This window comes from Onychostruthus taczanowskii, unplaced genomic scaffold (assembly GCF_017590055.1).
Source record: "Onychostruthus taczanowskii isolate IOZ18803 unplaced genomic scaffold, ASM1759005v1 scaffold76, whole genome shotgun sequence".
Taxonomy (NCBI): Eukaryota; Metazoa; Chordata; class Aves; order Passeriformes; family Passeridae; genus Onychostruthus; species Onychostruthus taczanowskii.
This window is the reverse complement of record NW_024505450.1, coordinates 575,396-590,279: the sequence shown is the minus strand read 5'-3', so window position 1 is coordinate 590,279 and position 14,884 is coordinate 575,396. Positions and strand designations below refer to the sequence as shown.

At 42.5% G+C, this 14,884-nt stretch overlaps 1 protein-coding gene across 2 annotated transcripts in view; it reads left to right on the top strand.

Moving 5' to 3' along the window:
* The first annotated feature begins 994 nt into the window (after window positions 1-994).
* Window positions 995-14,884, top strand: part of GALNT18 (polypeptide N-acetylgalactosaminyltransferase 18) — a 210,774-nt gene continuing 196,884 nt past the window's right edge. For both annotated transcript variants that reach the window (XM_041423272.1, XM_041423271.1), the window contains exons 1-2: window positions 995-1,273; window positions 1,416-1,681. In XM_041423272.1, coding sequence (XP_041279206.1) covers window positions 1,447-1,681 — 235 coding nt within the window. In that variant the 5' untranslated portion in view covers window positions 995-1,273; window positions 1,416-1,446. The remainder of the gene's footprint in view (window positions 1,274-1,415; window positions 1,682-14,884) is intronic.

Below are 14,884 nucleotides of genomic sequence, written 5' to 3'. Positions count from 1 at the left end.
GTTTGAACACTCACATGTTTATGCTTCAGAGCAGTAAGCATGTCTATGCTTCAGAGCAGTAAGCACCATGGCAAACCTGGTGGCACGATCAGTTCTTGAGCGTGACTACAGAGTGCAGTCAATCCACAACATTTGATACTCTTGCTTTCATTGGATAAGTATTTAAAATAATTTTAGAATGTTAATTAACACATGCCTCATTGTTTCTAATACTGGATATGCCGGTTACATTTCTGTATTGAAACTATCAAAAGAAAATGATCTCATACAGTACAAAAGTCCCTATTTAGTAGGAATGGAAAAGATTCATCATGTGCCTTCTCTCAAATCCGTGAGATTTCATATTGAGAGGAATTTGCCATTTTAATGTGTTTTCAAAAATAATGTAAAATACGAGGTGAAGAGAGGAAACAGCGCGGGTATGCTGAACTAAATTGTGAGTTACTGATCCTGCCCCTGATACTAAACTAATTCTGGATGTTCTCGGATAGAGCGCATCCCTACGGAGGTGGGGGAGGCGATGAACGGATGGATACGGGGCTCGCCGCTGCGGATGCGAGCAACCATTCGGTATTCGCAGCCCAACCTCGGCGGGGAGCGGGCACGCCAAGAGGCTCAAAGCTAAACACATCGCAGCGCTGGGTGGTCGCCGGGAGCCGAGAGCTCCGCCGAGCCCAAGGCACGTCTCCGGTTTCACCCCTCGGGCAAATGGACGCCTCTGGGTGCGAGCGGCGGCACCGCTGCTCTCGCAGCCCCGCCGCCCAGCGAACGGCACCGGCGGCCGCCGCCTCTGTTTTTCCAGGCTGGAGATCGTTCGCAGCCACCCCGGGCACGGCAGGGAGGGAGGCGGGCAGGGAGGGAGGCGCCCGGCCGGCCCCCGGCGCCGCTCGGTGCGGAGCGAGGAGCAGGTGGGTCCCGCCGCATCCCCGCCCCGCGCCCCCGCGCAGCGCCGCTGCCATTGGAGCCGGGCGCTGTCAGTCCCGGGCGAGCCCCGCTCCCCGGCAGGCTGCTCCCAGCGCTGGGGCTCCGCCGAGGCCGGTCGCGATGGGAAGCGGCGTCGGAGGGAAGAAAGTTTGCCACGCTCGGGCGCTGGGCTGCCCGCGTCCGTGATGCCCGGGGCGGGGGGCGGTGCCTGAAGGCAGCGGGCAGCCGGGCGGCTGGCACGCCTCGCTGTCTGCTGTCGGCACTGCCAGCGCAAACTTTCAGCGATTTTCATGTGCTCAAAGCCAGGATTCTAATTCTCAGCCCTCCCCGCCCCCACTTCTCCTTCTAGGTAGGCGACAAGTATTTTTTATTCTGTGGATTAGAGAACTTTCTGCATGGAAATTTACTGACTTCGGAGTGGTCTCCGTTTCGGGGAAAGGGGGAAAAGGATTTATATTCATCGCGGCTTATTTTTGTTTTCTGGATCACAGGATTTCTGGAGCTATATGGAGGGATCTCAGGATGGTGTGCACCAGGAAAACCAAAACTTTAGTGTCCACTTGCGTGATTTTGAGTGGAATGACTAACATCGTCTGCCTGCTGTACGTGGGCTGGGTCACCAACTACATTGCCAGTGTTTATGTGAAAGTGCAGGAACCGATCTCAGAAAAAAAGTTAGAGGAAGACAAAGGGGACACTTTAAGGATTATAGAAAGGCTGGACCATTTGGAAAATGTCATCAAGCAGCACATCCAAGGTACCACCTCAGCCCCGCTTGCTCGCCCTCCTCTCCCCTCTCCGCCCGCCGCTCGCCGTGTGCTGCTCCATCCCCTCCCGCAGTGTGTGTGCTGTGTGTATGTTTGTCGTGTCTGTCGCGATCGCGGAGCCATCGGCAGTCCGGAAGAGCCGGGGCTGCGCGGAGCGTGCGGGATCGCCGGAGGAGCCCTCCTGGAGCCCTGCCGGGCAGCGGCGGAGCCGGGGGCCCTGCGGGAGCCGCCCCCAGCCGCGGGGCTGGGCCTGGGGCTGGAGCGAACCTCAGCTCCCTACCTTGCATTCCCCAAGGAGGGGTCCGCGGGGAGGGCTCGGACCTGTGGGTTTTTGTTTTTTTGTTTTTTTTTTTTTAATCCTATTTGTTATTTTTCAAAATGGTTTGCTGCTAGTGGAATTCCTGTTCTCCTCCCCCTTTAAGCCTGACTCTGCTAATCCGTGCTGAGTCTCTGCGTTCCTTGGGATGATGAAGGTTTTCCCTTAGTGCCGCTGTAGTGCCGGGAGCCTCTTGGGATTATAACTGGGGCGGTCTCTCTTTATGTAATGCCTTTTAATTTGATCGCCTTTTAATGGGTGCCCTGGGAGAAGGATTGAAGTGGGGAGGCACTGGGAGAGAATATGATGATTTCCTGTGAGTTTGGGTTTTTACATGATTTATGCTTTACTGGGGGATCTTTAGTGTCTTCCTTTACACTTTCATCATCTCCACGGCATCATACCATCACTCTCTCAGCCTGCCAAGTGAATTGGATGGTAAGGAGGCTTCGGGGTAGGTGAGAACCTGTACAAAATCTAGAGGAACTATCTTTCTCTACTTCTGCATAACCTCCACCAAATACTCAAACCTCAGTTCTAGTCTCTCCTAAACCTGAAGAAGAAGAGTAGACATGTGATAAAGGATACCTATCACCAGTGCAAAAAATCTTGCTCCTTCCAAGCAGCTTGACCAACTGGTCTTCTGGGAATATGAAGCAAATGGAGCGAGCAGGCTAGGTAGCCCCTAGGTAGCCCCATATTGACAAGCTTCCCTGCTTGTCAATACACACAACTTTGTAGTGCTACTAAAGCCCAGCTACTTTGCTTTGACTTGTGTTAATATCTTTCTAAATATGGCGTATCATCATTCATTTTGTATATGCACTCATTTCTCAGATAGTCTTGTCATCTTGCTCAAAGGAGTAAAATGCTGCTTTTTATAATTTTTTGCCCCTTTCTTCTCTGGAGAATGGGTTACAGCAGCTTCTTCAAGTTTTAAGTTCTATCATACAGTCCTTAAGTTTTTCTTGATTCCTGAAATGGATTTTTAAAAGCAAATGTATTCTTGTCTGTGTGCCAGTGGAGTGCACTGTGGAAGCATATATGACGGCAGGGATGTTCCAAAAGACTCTGGCTAAGAGCGAGATACACAAAGATAATCGACTTCCCTTATGAGTCTGGAGCATAACTCCTTCAGGTTTGTTGGTGTGAAACTCAAATAGCTTTGTTTGTTTTCAAGGAAATGAACTGTTTTCAAGGAAACTAACTAGTGCCTTTGGTCACTAGTTCTTAGAGTAGTAGAGAAAAGGTTCACTTAAATCAGGGGAGAGTATAGCATGGATTAGAGCATAAGCTTTTTTTTGGTGACTATCCATAAGCCAAGCCAGATGTTTTTCCTCAAAATAATACTTCTTTTAAAGTTGAAGAGTGTCTTTCAAAATTAACTAAGTGAACAGTTTGGTGATAAGTACTAAAATATCAGGGCATTAAAATAAAAGCCTTACAAGCTTCTCATGCCTTATTGAAACTACTTAAAGGTAAATAAATGTATAAAATAAAAATCACAGATCCTTAACTCCAAGTGGATTTTCCATACTTTTATTTGCCAAATAGTTACAACTGGGGTTCTCACAGGAATTCCTGTGGCAGATACTGCAGAATAGGGTGTTACTTTAATCAGATTTTGTTTAGAACTGTGAGATACTGTGAATTCTAGGTGATGGTGCAAAACTCACTGAAGTTATTGAAAGAAATATCCCAAACTTGACTGGGTTTGATTTGAACTTGAAGGCCAGACTTTAAGAAATTATATGTTTGAGAGTTGTTGCCAGAAATTGAGTAAACCAGCTGCTGTAATGGTTCTGGACATGGTTATAAGGATTATCAGTAGTTTGCTATTAAACTTTTCCTTGGACCATTTCTTTTTTGTGTTGGACAGAGGTCTCAATAGCTCAGATGTTCTGCAATGCTGAACAGGAATGAAGTTAGCACAGGTAATAGAATTGCATTCCATAGGATATCCTGCAAATGCCAGAGAGCTTTAGCTGCTGCATTTTATACACGGGGTTATGCTAATACTTCATTTTATTTTGCTTTCTGATTGTTTGGTTAGATGCCATCTGGGAATTCCTTTAGCATATAAATTGCAATCTTGTAATACTTTATCAAGTGTCCTCGAAATGAGAAGAAATAAGATATGCCTTCAGATAAAATCCTTTTTAAGGTATGTATTTTAAAAAGACATTTTCATGACAAGAAAAGTATCAGACTGAAAAGAGATTTCCAGATAAGAGAGGTTCAGAGGGAATCAAAGCTGGTATGCCTTGTGTTTGGAAAGAACAGTATGGACAGGGAAATCCCAGGCCACAGAAAGAAGAAGCTTGTGGAGCTAAAGCTCGATGCTGAAATTTGATCTGACTGAAACATGGGAATCCTGAGTTCCTGGCTTGTGGCCAGACACGGCTCACAAGATGGTGTTGGTCAAGTGACTTCACCTTTTTGCAGTGATGGTGAGACCTGCAGGATTTTCTGTAGCAGTGTGTTGTGGGATTGTGGTGTTAATTACATCTGAATGCTCCACAACCAGTACCAAGGAGATTCTCTTCCCCCACCAGCCCAGATCTTCAGTAGGAGGCATATGCTCCATGCTAGCAGGCAGCCCACTGAGAGAAACTTTGAGTTCCCACCTCCTTTGGAGGTTGCAGACAGGATGGTGTCTTTGTGGAGATTAATTGTGTGTATGTGTTTATGTGTTTGAAAGAAACGGAGTAAAGGACCAGATGGGTAGCTTGATGCAAAATGCAGCCCTTTTAGTGCCTGACAGAGGTGTGTGGCACATGGACTGCATAGTAGCACTAAGCTTTATTCCCAGAAAGTATACTTTAGAGGGCTGAGGTTAACAAGTGTTAAATGGGGTAGAAAAACTGTGTTCTGTGAGTTACCAAACACCAAAGTGGTTAAAGAAACCCCAGACACTCTCAGGTTATTAAAATCAATACGAGAGTGCTTCAGACAGATCATATCCTTGATCTTAATAATGCATCATGCATTGGATCTGACACCAAAAACTCGCGCTAAGTCGTATGTGCAGCTGGAAGATCAGGGGAGTGGGCAGGCTGCTCTTTATCTGATACTTAGTTTGTATCAGTGACAAAGTGAAAAACACCAGCCAAAAGGGAGAAATGTGTTGTTTTCTGCAGCCTCACTTTAGGCCATCATAGTTCATAGTTTAATTTTCCTTGGAAAAACTAAACTATGATTAAATCCATATCACTCAAAACACCACTGCACATCATCCTGCCTGTTTTATTACTCAATGTCATTTTAGTATTTTTCAGCCTTCCTAGTTTTAATCAGATGATGTTTTTGTTGCAGAATTATCTTAAAAGGTTATAGACTGTGAAGTCTATGACATGAACTTGCTTCCTTGCCCTCACCCATTCTTCTTCCCAACCCCTTGGACCTAAACAGGTTTACTTAACAGTTACAGTTCATTTCTGGACTAGCTGATTTTTTAGTTAAGGTTGATGGTTGGTTACTAAGATGTCTGTGTCCTAGTAGGACTTTGGTTCTCCATCCTTGCAAGCTGCTGCATCTGTTCTTATCAGTGGAATATCAGGCACTGTGTGGACTTGGGAAAATTTGTGAGAGAAGAGCTGTTTACATTATCTTTCATTCTGCTGCTTAGAATGATTTGCTGTGTAGATTTCCTTGAGCTAATATTAGCTATCCCACAGTTGGATATATGATCGCTGTCTGTGGTCAGTTGGACGAGGGAGAGGTCTCCAGTGTGTGATTCACTCTGTCCCTGTGTCAGGTGTTAGGGTGAAATGATTTGCTCTCAGAAACTGCATATTTTGAGCTTGGGAACTAGGTCAACCCACATTCTTAATTTTAGCCTGGGAAAAATTTGAGTAAGTAAGTGTCGTGTTTCTTATCTACCCTTTATTTCTTGACCTCAAACACAAAGAAGGATATCTTCTGTCTTTTGCAGCCTTGCTAACTGTAGCTGGGTTCCATAAAGTCAGCTCACCAGGATTCAAATGGCCACTCCACCATGTCTGTTACTCCTGAGGTACTTCCCTTTTGGGAATAATTAATGGCTAAATCCCCTCCGTTTATTTCCCTCAAGCTCAAAAGCAATTAAGCATGTTTATCACTCGTTGCAGCATATTTATTCTACTAAGAAACAAATGAGTACCAGGCAGCAACCCTGGGAACACTCAGCTCTTGCTCCACTGCAGAGGGCTCTGTATTCCCTGTCTCTGTACAAGCACAGAGATGTGCTGCCCCAATGCACTTAATTGCAATGGAAGCAACTGCTTGCATATGCAAGTGAGACAGGATTAATCCCATTATTTTTCCTCTTTAGACTCTGACTTCTCAAGTCATTCTAGATGGCTGCATGTCAGTGCAGATTAATTGGGATTTAACTTTCATGTTCTTCCATGCTTAGGGATGAGCACACTAAAGAAACCTTAATATAGTTATTTCAACTGGAAGACTTAATTTGCTGTAAATTTTCAAGCAACACTGGAGTTGTAGGTATTTCAAGGACAATCTACTGAAGACTTAATGTTGTTGATTCTGTTGACTACTTGATAGTATATTATTACTGTTATTAAAATTAACTTTTTTGTGCTATAAATATCTTTAGCTCCCTTCTAATTATATTCTTGCCAGTTCTTCCACTGAGGATTTATGTCACTGGATGCACTGGGCAAAACTGAGGAGTGCTAGTAAAGTAACTGGATTTCATTGCTGGATATTGAATGATTGTTTTCTTCAGAATAAGGTTTCTTTTTTTTAATTTATTTTCCATTTCCTGATTGTCATCTAGACTGCTCTGTTTCTTCAGGTTTATACAATGGGAATGGCATGGCAGATTTGAGATTGTTTCTTTTGACATAAACAAGGAAAGTTTTATTTGGCCACGGAGTGAGAGTGAATGATAGTTTTGTAGTTGGGAAGGGAATTGACCTGGATTCTGTTTCCTTCAATCATGACAATTTCTGTAGTTCACATGAATGAAGTCTTCAACAGAAGGTTAAAAAAATTAATCAGGAGCGGAACTGTGACTTCCATGTCCTAAAAAAAATCCCTCACTGCTTAGCTAGAAAAGTTTGCCTTTTTCTCTGACAAAGATCATTTTTGTTGACATTTGTTATCTTTGCATGATGGCACAGCCTTTGTGGAAGGAGGGGGTTTTTAGTGCAGTGTTTGAGCAGAGGATGTATGGGCTGAGCAGGGATGGAGAGAGCTGTTCTGCTTCAGGTTCTGCACTCAGTGCTTCATTTGTGCCACTCTGGTGTCACTTTGGGCTGTGTTGCTCAGGTTGGCACGAGCAGCCTGCAGCTGTGCAGGGGTTCCAGCTGAGGTCTTTCCTGCCAGCTTGTTTTGCCCACTTCAGTACTAACGAGTGATTTTTATCTGTATGACCTGAATAGAGGTAAATACATCTGAAAAGAAACATAAAGCAAGACATACACCCAGCTGCTGGGAATTGTGTGTAATGTGTGAGATCAGCTTGGTGCTGGACTCTCGCTCTCTCTGGCATCACATAAGGCAGTTTTTGCCTGTCTCCACCTAACATTGCTCTCCTGCCTGTGACAAGACACAGAAGCAGTTTACTTTAATTTTACCTTCAACAGAAAGGTCTTGTCATCAATGTTACACTGTGAAAGTGTACATAAGTCTGGGGAGTGGTGGGATAAACTGCTGTTATCTATCTGAATGTTAGGCATGGTGTGTAAAGAAAATCTATGGTGATTTAAAAAAGCAAATATTGGGCTCAAATCTTGAGACAGCGGTGGCGTTTTGAAGATGGCTTAGCTGCCTCTTGAGGGTCCTTTTCTGTCTTTGGAACAGCCCAGGAACTTGATTATTAGCTGTTAATACATTATGGAATGTGAAAAGGGACACAATGGGACATGAATCCTCTGTCGCTGGTTAATGGCTGTCCTTGTTACATGCAGCCATAAGATTATGTTGTCGTCCACACTCGGCCTGGACATTGGAGACTGGGCTCTGTGGTGTCTTGGGATTGTCCCTGAGTCCAGAGCAGTGAGGTGATTTACTGGCCCACAATTAACAAAATTAATGAAGTTTAATTTCCGACTAATGCAAAAGTGACAACTAACTTCATATTGTGAAAACTAACTTCATTCCTCTGAGGCAAATCCCTTTTTATTCAGCTGCTGTATTATTTTCCATTTAACTATCTCCAGAGGTATCTTTCTGTGCTGCCCTTGGCCTTGCAGTGCTAGCTCTACAGCCTCTGTAGAAACTTCTGGCCTCCTTCCTTTTAGGAACTTGGTAAACAGCTCACTAACAAGCTGTTGGATTAGTGTGGACAGACGCTGAAATTCTCAGGTACATGAAGCTTAATGCTTTGACTTCATGGTGCTCTTATATATACCTAAATCTATTCTATGGTTGCGCAATGCAGATGTATTCTCTGTGAAACAACATTTTGTTTCTGTTTTCTACACAGTTTTTCTCTGCTCAACTGCTGTTTTGTACTTAAGGTTCCGTTTTTAACATGATATCCGCAGTTTTCTGAGGGAAAGGCAGAGATGTTCAGGAGCTGAAACCCTGATGGTTGTTATTACAGTTCTCCAGCGTCTCCTTTGCTTGGCTTTGAAAACTAACAAATGAGAATATTCTGATTTCTGTTTTAGAATATGAAGGTGGAAGATCCAAGCTCCTACCTTGAAGTGCTCTGTCTTTAAAATGCCAATGTCTCTTCTCAAGTCTGTGAGGGATTCTTGTTATATTTGCTACTTCAGTTGTGTTTTAAACACATGAGCTTTTAAAAATGTTTTATTTCTATGACAACAACACTGTGGCAGCTGGCAGGATCCCAGCTGTCCTGTGATCAGTGCCATGTGAATGTGTAGTGGAAGCCTTGACTTGGAAGCCTTCATCCCTATGGATAAAGTCTGCAGGAGCAGGGTGGAGGAGGGGGATAGAGAGAACTGCTGTGGCCCCACTTTTACAGACTGTTGGTGGCAGATTTGACTGCTGGAGTTGCTCAGAAGAATCAGACCCAAGGTCCCTTCTTCCCCCAGGAAGAGGCCAGGGAGTGTGTGAGTCCTGCAGTAGCCAGATGTTGAGGTGTGCTGCAGTAGCCACATCTGTTGGCCAGAGACATCAATTTGAGGCTGACATCAACCCCGAAGTATGAGCTTATATAGCTCTCCCAACATGCAGGTTTTAATTAGCCCATTTTCAATACCACACGACTGCCTAAATCTCTGCTTGTATGCTGAAAATTCAGGAGCTCAGTGACCTTGTGTTAGTAATGTCAGTAGGGGTGTGGAAATCCTGTTGCAGTTTTGGTTTTGACATTTCCTATCTCCTAAATCAAGCCCCATATTTTAAATGTGAATGTTTGAATTTTCCTTTTATTAGAGCTGTCACAGGCGATCTCTGGGAAAATAGGATTTCTGTAAGCAGCTTTCTGAAGAGTATAAGAAAAAGATAGTGTTTCTGTGGGTTTTTTTTTCTTCATAGATAAATGATTATTCCAGCCTTCATTTTAGGGAGATAATACAGATTTTTAGACTGTACTTGATCATATGTAATCTAAATCTAGCTAAAGATCTCTTTCATGAGTCATCCAACTAATGCAGAGAATTACCTGTCCCTGCTTTCATGGTGGATTCCAATTGCTTTGAAGCTTTGAAGCTTTTCTTTCTGCATCAAGTCATGACTTGCCAGAGGCTTTGCAAGAAGATTTGGCATGCTGGAGGTAAAAGCAAAACTTGTCAGAAAAACTTTTCAAGCACTGCAGACTCAGTGAGTCTGTACTCATCCATTACAGGATTATCATTGCATTGAAATTATGATTGGAGAAAATATCTTCTGGGATTTCTCTGTGGACAGAATAAAAAGGGCTTGCAGAACTGAGCACAGAACCATTTTAAAAATAACTTTGTTCTGTGTATTTGTCTTTCTCTGAGGTATTTGTAACTTTACCAGCTGTACATGGAATGATCATCTTATGCCAGCCTTTCCCTCTTCTACTTGTGCTAACAGGAATATTTTAAGTTGCTCGAGTGAAGGGTGTGGGAGTTGTATGCTGTAATTTCTCTGGAATTTCTGATTAGAAGATCACATTTAACAGTTTGGAGGACAAGGAGGGTCAAGGAGGAGAAAAGCACAGCAAAAGCTACGGGCTGCACAAGAATACCTGAAGGTTTCATCATTTTTTAGTTGATATGAAATTGCAGTTATTGAGTGAAAACTCTGGATTCTCCACTGGTTTTATTGAAACTGCTGTACTGAGTTTCCATGGAGTGGAAAGAAGCAATGCACCATTTTTGATTCTCTTCTGAAAGCGTTTTGCTTTCCTGCTGCTCGCAAAACCAATTTCACATCTAGCAGATTGCTACAAATACTTGCTTGTTAATTGACCCCAAATCTTCAAAAATTGAAGACTTAAATCTATTTGCTTTAGTTTATATGGATCTAAAAAAACATGTGTAGCACCTTTAATGAAGTAAGAATTTTTTTTTTTTTTTTGCATACAGCCAGATTATCATAAGCAAAATACTGGGCCTGGAACCAAAATTGTGATGTTATTGGTCTCCAATATTATAATTGTGTGTTGTTGTTTTGATCCTGCTTTTTCAGAGTTAGAACTCTGTGACATTACAACATGATGTCAGCCATAAAGGATTATGACATCATTAAACTTAGATGTAACAGAATGGGGTATTTCAGGCTTCTGTTTAGCTAATGCTTTCACGTGGCTGTAAAGCTGTACAAATTTTAAATGAATGTAAAGCTGTTAGACGTAAACCAAACAAACCAGCCACAGAAAAACCCAAATAAAAGTTCCAAAGGGATGTGTAAATTTGTACACAATGCCAAGATCACTGGTGAATTTAGGCACTGAAAGCAGCAAGACCAGAAAAAGCTGTAACAAAATGACAACAGAAGACTTATGTTTGGATACATATCATTCCCACTTGCTCCCATTGTAACAGGAATGCTTTTGGTATAGAAATAATTAAATCTCATTGGTTCATTGTTATACTTCCTATAAGTGCAATTCTATGAACAAACATGAGTTTTCAGCACAGCTGATGTCTTTCTTACGTAAAAATACATAAAATTTGTTTAAAGCACCTTCACAATGCTGATTCTATTACTCTCATTTAAGTACTGGGACAAAATTTTGCATGCAAATGAATATGGAAACACTAAATATCTAAAATACTTTCTATATGATATTTCTCTCTAAGAATATGGCTGAGCTAAGGGTCCATATGTCTTGTCTGGAAGGTAGGAAGGGGCTTCACCATTGCCTGACAGGGGCTTATGTGAAAGAGTTTGTGGATGGTAGTGCAAGCACCAAAGCAAGAGCCTGGTTAGAGCACGTGGGGGTGTGTTTGCAAAATATCTGAGTGTGGCAGCAGCAGCAGCAGCAGGCTCCTGCCAGTGCAGAGCATGGAAGTATTGCCAGAAGAGTGTTGGAATCAGGTTTTCAGACAGCTGTCAGTGCTCTCTGCAGTAACTGAGTGATAGCAGGCTGATCCCTGCCCATTTTGCCCTTTTTTCCTGGATGGCTGCAGATGCAGGTGGAATACTGGGCCCCAGAGGGAATGGGGAGCCACACCACTGATTTCTTGTTCAAAGAAGTAAGTAGAGGTAAAGCTTTTTATGTGGGCATTGCCAGCTCTTCAGGGTAGGTTTTTAATTGCTCAGCCCTGGATTCTTTTTTTCTTAATTAAGCTGCTCTTGGAGAATTTCTAAATTTATGACAGAATAAAATTCCTTGTTATGAGGAAACCTGGAGATTTGAAAACATGTAAAAGGAAATTCAGTGTTGTAATGTGGGAAACATTCCTCAGCTCCTTGCAGTTACAACCTGTCAATATATTTTTGTCTGCTTGACAATATGTAGGAAATGCCTTTGATTTGTAAAATTGCTTGTAATTTCTCAACATTTCTTTTGATTCTATTGATTAAAGCTTTTCTGCCTGCCTAGAGACATTAAATAGCAAACCATCTGCTAAAAGTGAACTGGCAACATTCCTGAAAATTAACATTTAAAAAAAAAAAGTTTAGTCTAAATATATTTCAAAGACTGTTTCTATTTGTGTTCTGAGATGAAGAGGAAAACAAAAGCTTCTGTTATAATCTGGCAAAAGATTGCAATACCTGGTGAAATACCAGTGTTGTCTTCACACTATGGGGAGAGAGATGTTGTCTGGCAAAAAAGCAGAGAGGTAGGAGGAGATGTGATGCAAAAGTGTAATTACAAACACTGTCCCACGTGGCTCTGTGTTCACCACCTGTATCCCTTTTCTAGGGATTGATGGATAAGCAGCCACTCAGCCCAAAGCACCCTGTGTGTGCCTGCCAGCAGGGAAATAAATACCCTAACTGCAGTCATTAACTCCGTGGGTTAAGTGTAGGTTACAGAGTAATCCCCATGCCCCAAGTTCTGCTAAAATAGTGAGGTGATAAATACAGAACTGGGGTGATCATTGAGAGTGATTTTTTTTTTTCGATTATGCCGAGTTCTGCTCACCAGTGATTTTCTGATTGCTGTTTTTTACAAAGATCCTTGTGTGAGCAGCTTTTGGCTGAGTGGCTGTCCTGAAGTTCAGAATAGAATGCTTACAGGAACAAGAGCTCTGAGTGTTTGAAGTGTTGGGTCAGCCACAGGGAATTCACAGGGTTTCTTGGCAGGTTAAGACAAAAACCTTGTGCATTTGACCTGGCTTTTGTGGCTGGTTTTGCCAGGCAAGAATGCCATGTAACTTACTTAAAAATTTTATCTGTTTAGGGATAGAAGGAACGGAGAGAAGGAATTTTTCAATGTGCTCTTTGTGCCGGCACAGATTCAATGGAAGATAGTTCTGGGTATTTGCTTCTCCAGCAATTGGATTATAATTTCTAACTGTCCAGTTAAGATCAATTTTAAGTAGTAAAGTCATCTCTGAAGGCACTGTGTATTTACACCCTTTCGGTTACTAAAAAAATGATACAAGGTTTTTATTTGAAAGTGAGAACAAGGAAGTCCTGGGAATGACTGTTCTGTCATAAGATTTTTTCCTTAGCTTCAAAACCTTAAGCTATTGATAGATATTAGTTTTTAGACTGCATTCTTCCCACAGAAAGAATGTAACAAAGAGCCCCTGGACTGAGTTCTCAGTCAGTGTGACTGCACTCAGAGTCCTTGCTCTAAAATCTTATCCCTGTTGGACTCCCATAAACTGCTGCTGTGGCCGTGCTGCAGTAGTTCATAGATCTGGGGCACTGTGGGGCTGGGGAGGGAGCAGAATGATCTGTCAGAGCAGTATGAGAAGCAGGGACTCGCTCTCTCTGTCCCCTCTGCTGCCCCAGAATTCCGCCCTGGGTTACCCACAGGCCACTCATGGAGGGAGGCTCTTCGTTGCCTCACATCTGTGGAGTTGCTTTTTTCTTATCACCATGTGAGCCCTGGGTCTGAAACATGAAAATGGTCAAGGGAAAGAAGAATCAAAGTATTCACTAGCAATAAAAGATAAAGTAATTATTACAGGAGTGACATAAATACTGTGTCAAATTCCAGGCAATGGCAAATATTAACCAATGTGTTCTCTGCTGCCTGTCTGTTTTTAAGACTTGTGCAGAGCTGGCAGCCAGGCTGTTCTTGTGTGTCAGTGAGTGCCATGGCACTGTCTGGCTGTTTTTACTGTGGACGTGGTGCAGAGAATGGGAGGGGTTTAGCCACAATGGCAACTTGTGACAGTGAGAGGGATGACAGGAAAAAAAAGATTAAACAACAGCCTAGGATGCAGCAGTTTAGCTTTGCTACATCCAGCTCAGAAAAAAGTGTAATTTTACTTTAAAAAATAGTTTTAATGTATCTGTTTTTCTCTCTGTTCAATGTTTATGCTGCACATTGAGTGACTTTGAATTTGCCTTTCTGCTATTTGATGAGAACAGATGTTATTTTCTCCCAACTTCTTGACACCTGTAACCGTCAAAATTCCGTGTGCTCATTTAGTTATCATCCAACAAGAAGGATTTATTCAAGCAATTTACCTAGAAGGGCCAATTCAAAACAAGATACCCTTTTCACTGCTATTGAAATAAACTCAAGAAGTCCTGTGTATTTCACTCACTGGAATAATTAGCTCTGTCTTTTAGATTAAAAAAAAAAAAGGCAATAAAAGCAATTTTATGAAGTCGCCTAAAACAGCAGGAATAACACTGGGAGTAGAAAGCCCAACCTGAAGGAATTTACATATTTACATTTCCCATCATTCAGTTCCAGTATTTTAAGGGGAAGTCTTGCACCCCCCCTTAACTCGACAAACATAATTTTCCTACAGGTAACTATTGTTATTGATACTTGAGACCTGAGCACGGTGTTTTAGCCACATTCCTGTTCCCAGCACTGAGCAGGATGTGTTTTCAAGTCATCTCATGTCTAGCAATGTTTTTGTTTTAGCTTGCCTTTGCAGCTCCAAACCCAAAATGTGAACTAAAATGGATTGACTAGCGATACAAAGGAGGTTGCAGTCAAGTAATTAGAATTTGGTTGAAAATTTAAATAGTTTAAAGCACTGCAGCAATGCCATATGGCAGAATGTGCTTGAGGCCCAGTGGTGACCTTTCCCCCTTTACCAGCTTTCCCCTTTCCTTTCCTTTTTTTTTTTCCTGTTAGTTAACTTAATTAATATCTTGTGTTTTCTAGGAGTTTTTCCTGCCCCTCCCATCATCACCCTGATTATTTAAAACTTGTGCACCTGTGCTGTAATAAGTTAGGAGTTTTCAGTTGGTGGACTTTGGGAACTTGCAGATAAAAGTAGTTGGGAAAAGATAATTTGGGTCACGGGATGTCTGTTACAAAATGTGCAGGGGCTCCCATGCTGCCTATCTCTTTGAAAGAGATTTTTGAGGACTAAGTGACTGCCGAAAAGGTCTTTGCTTA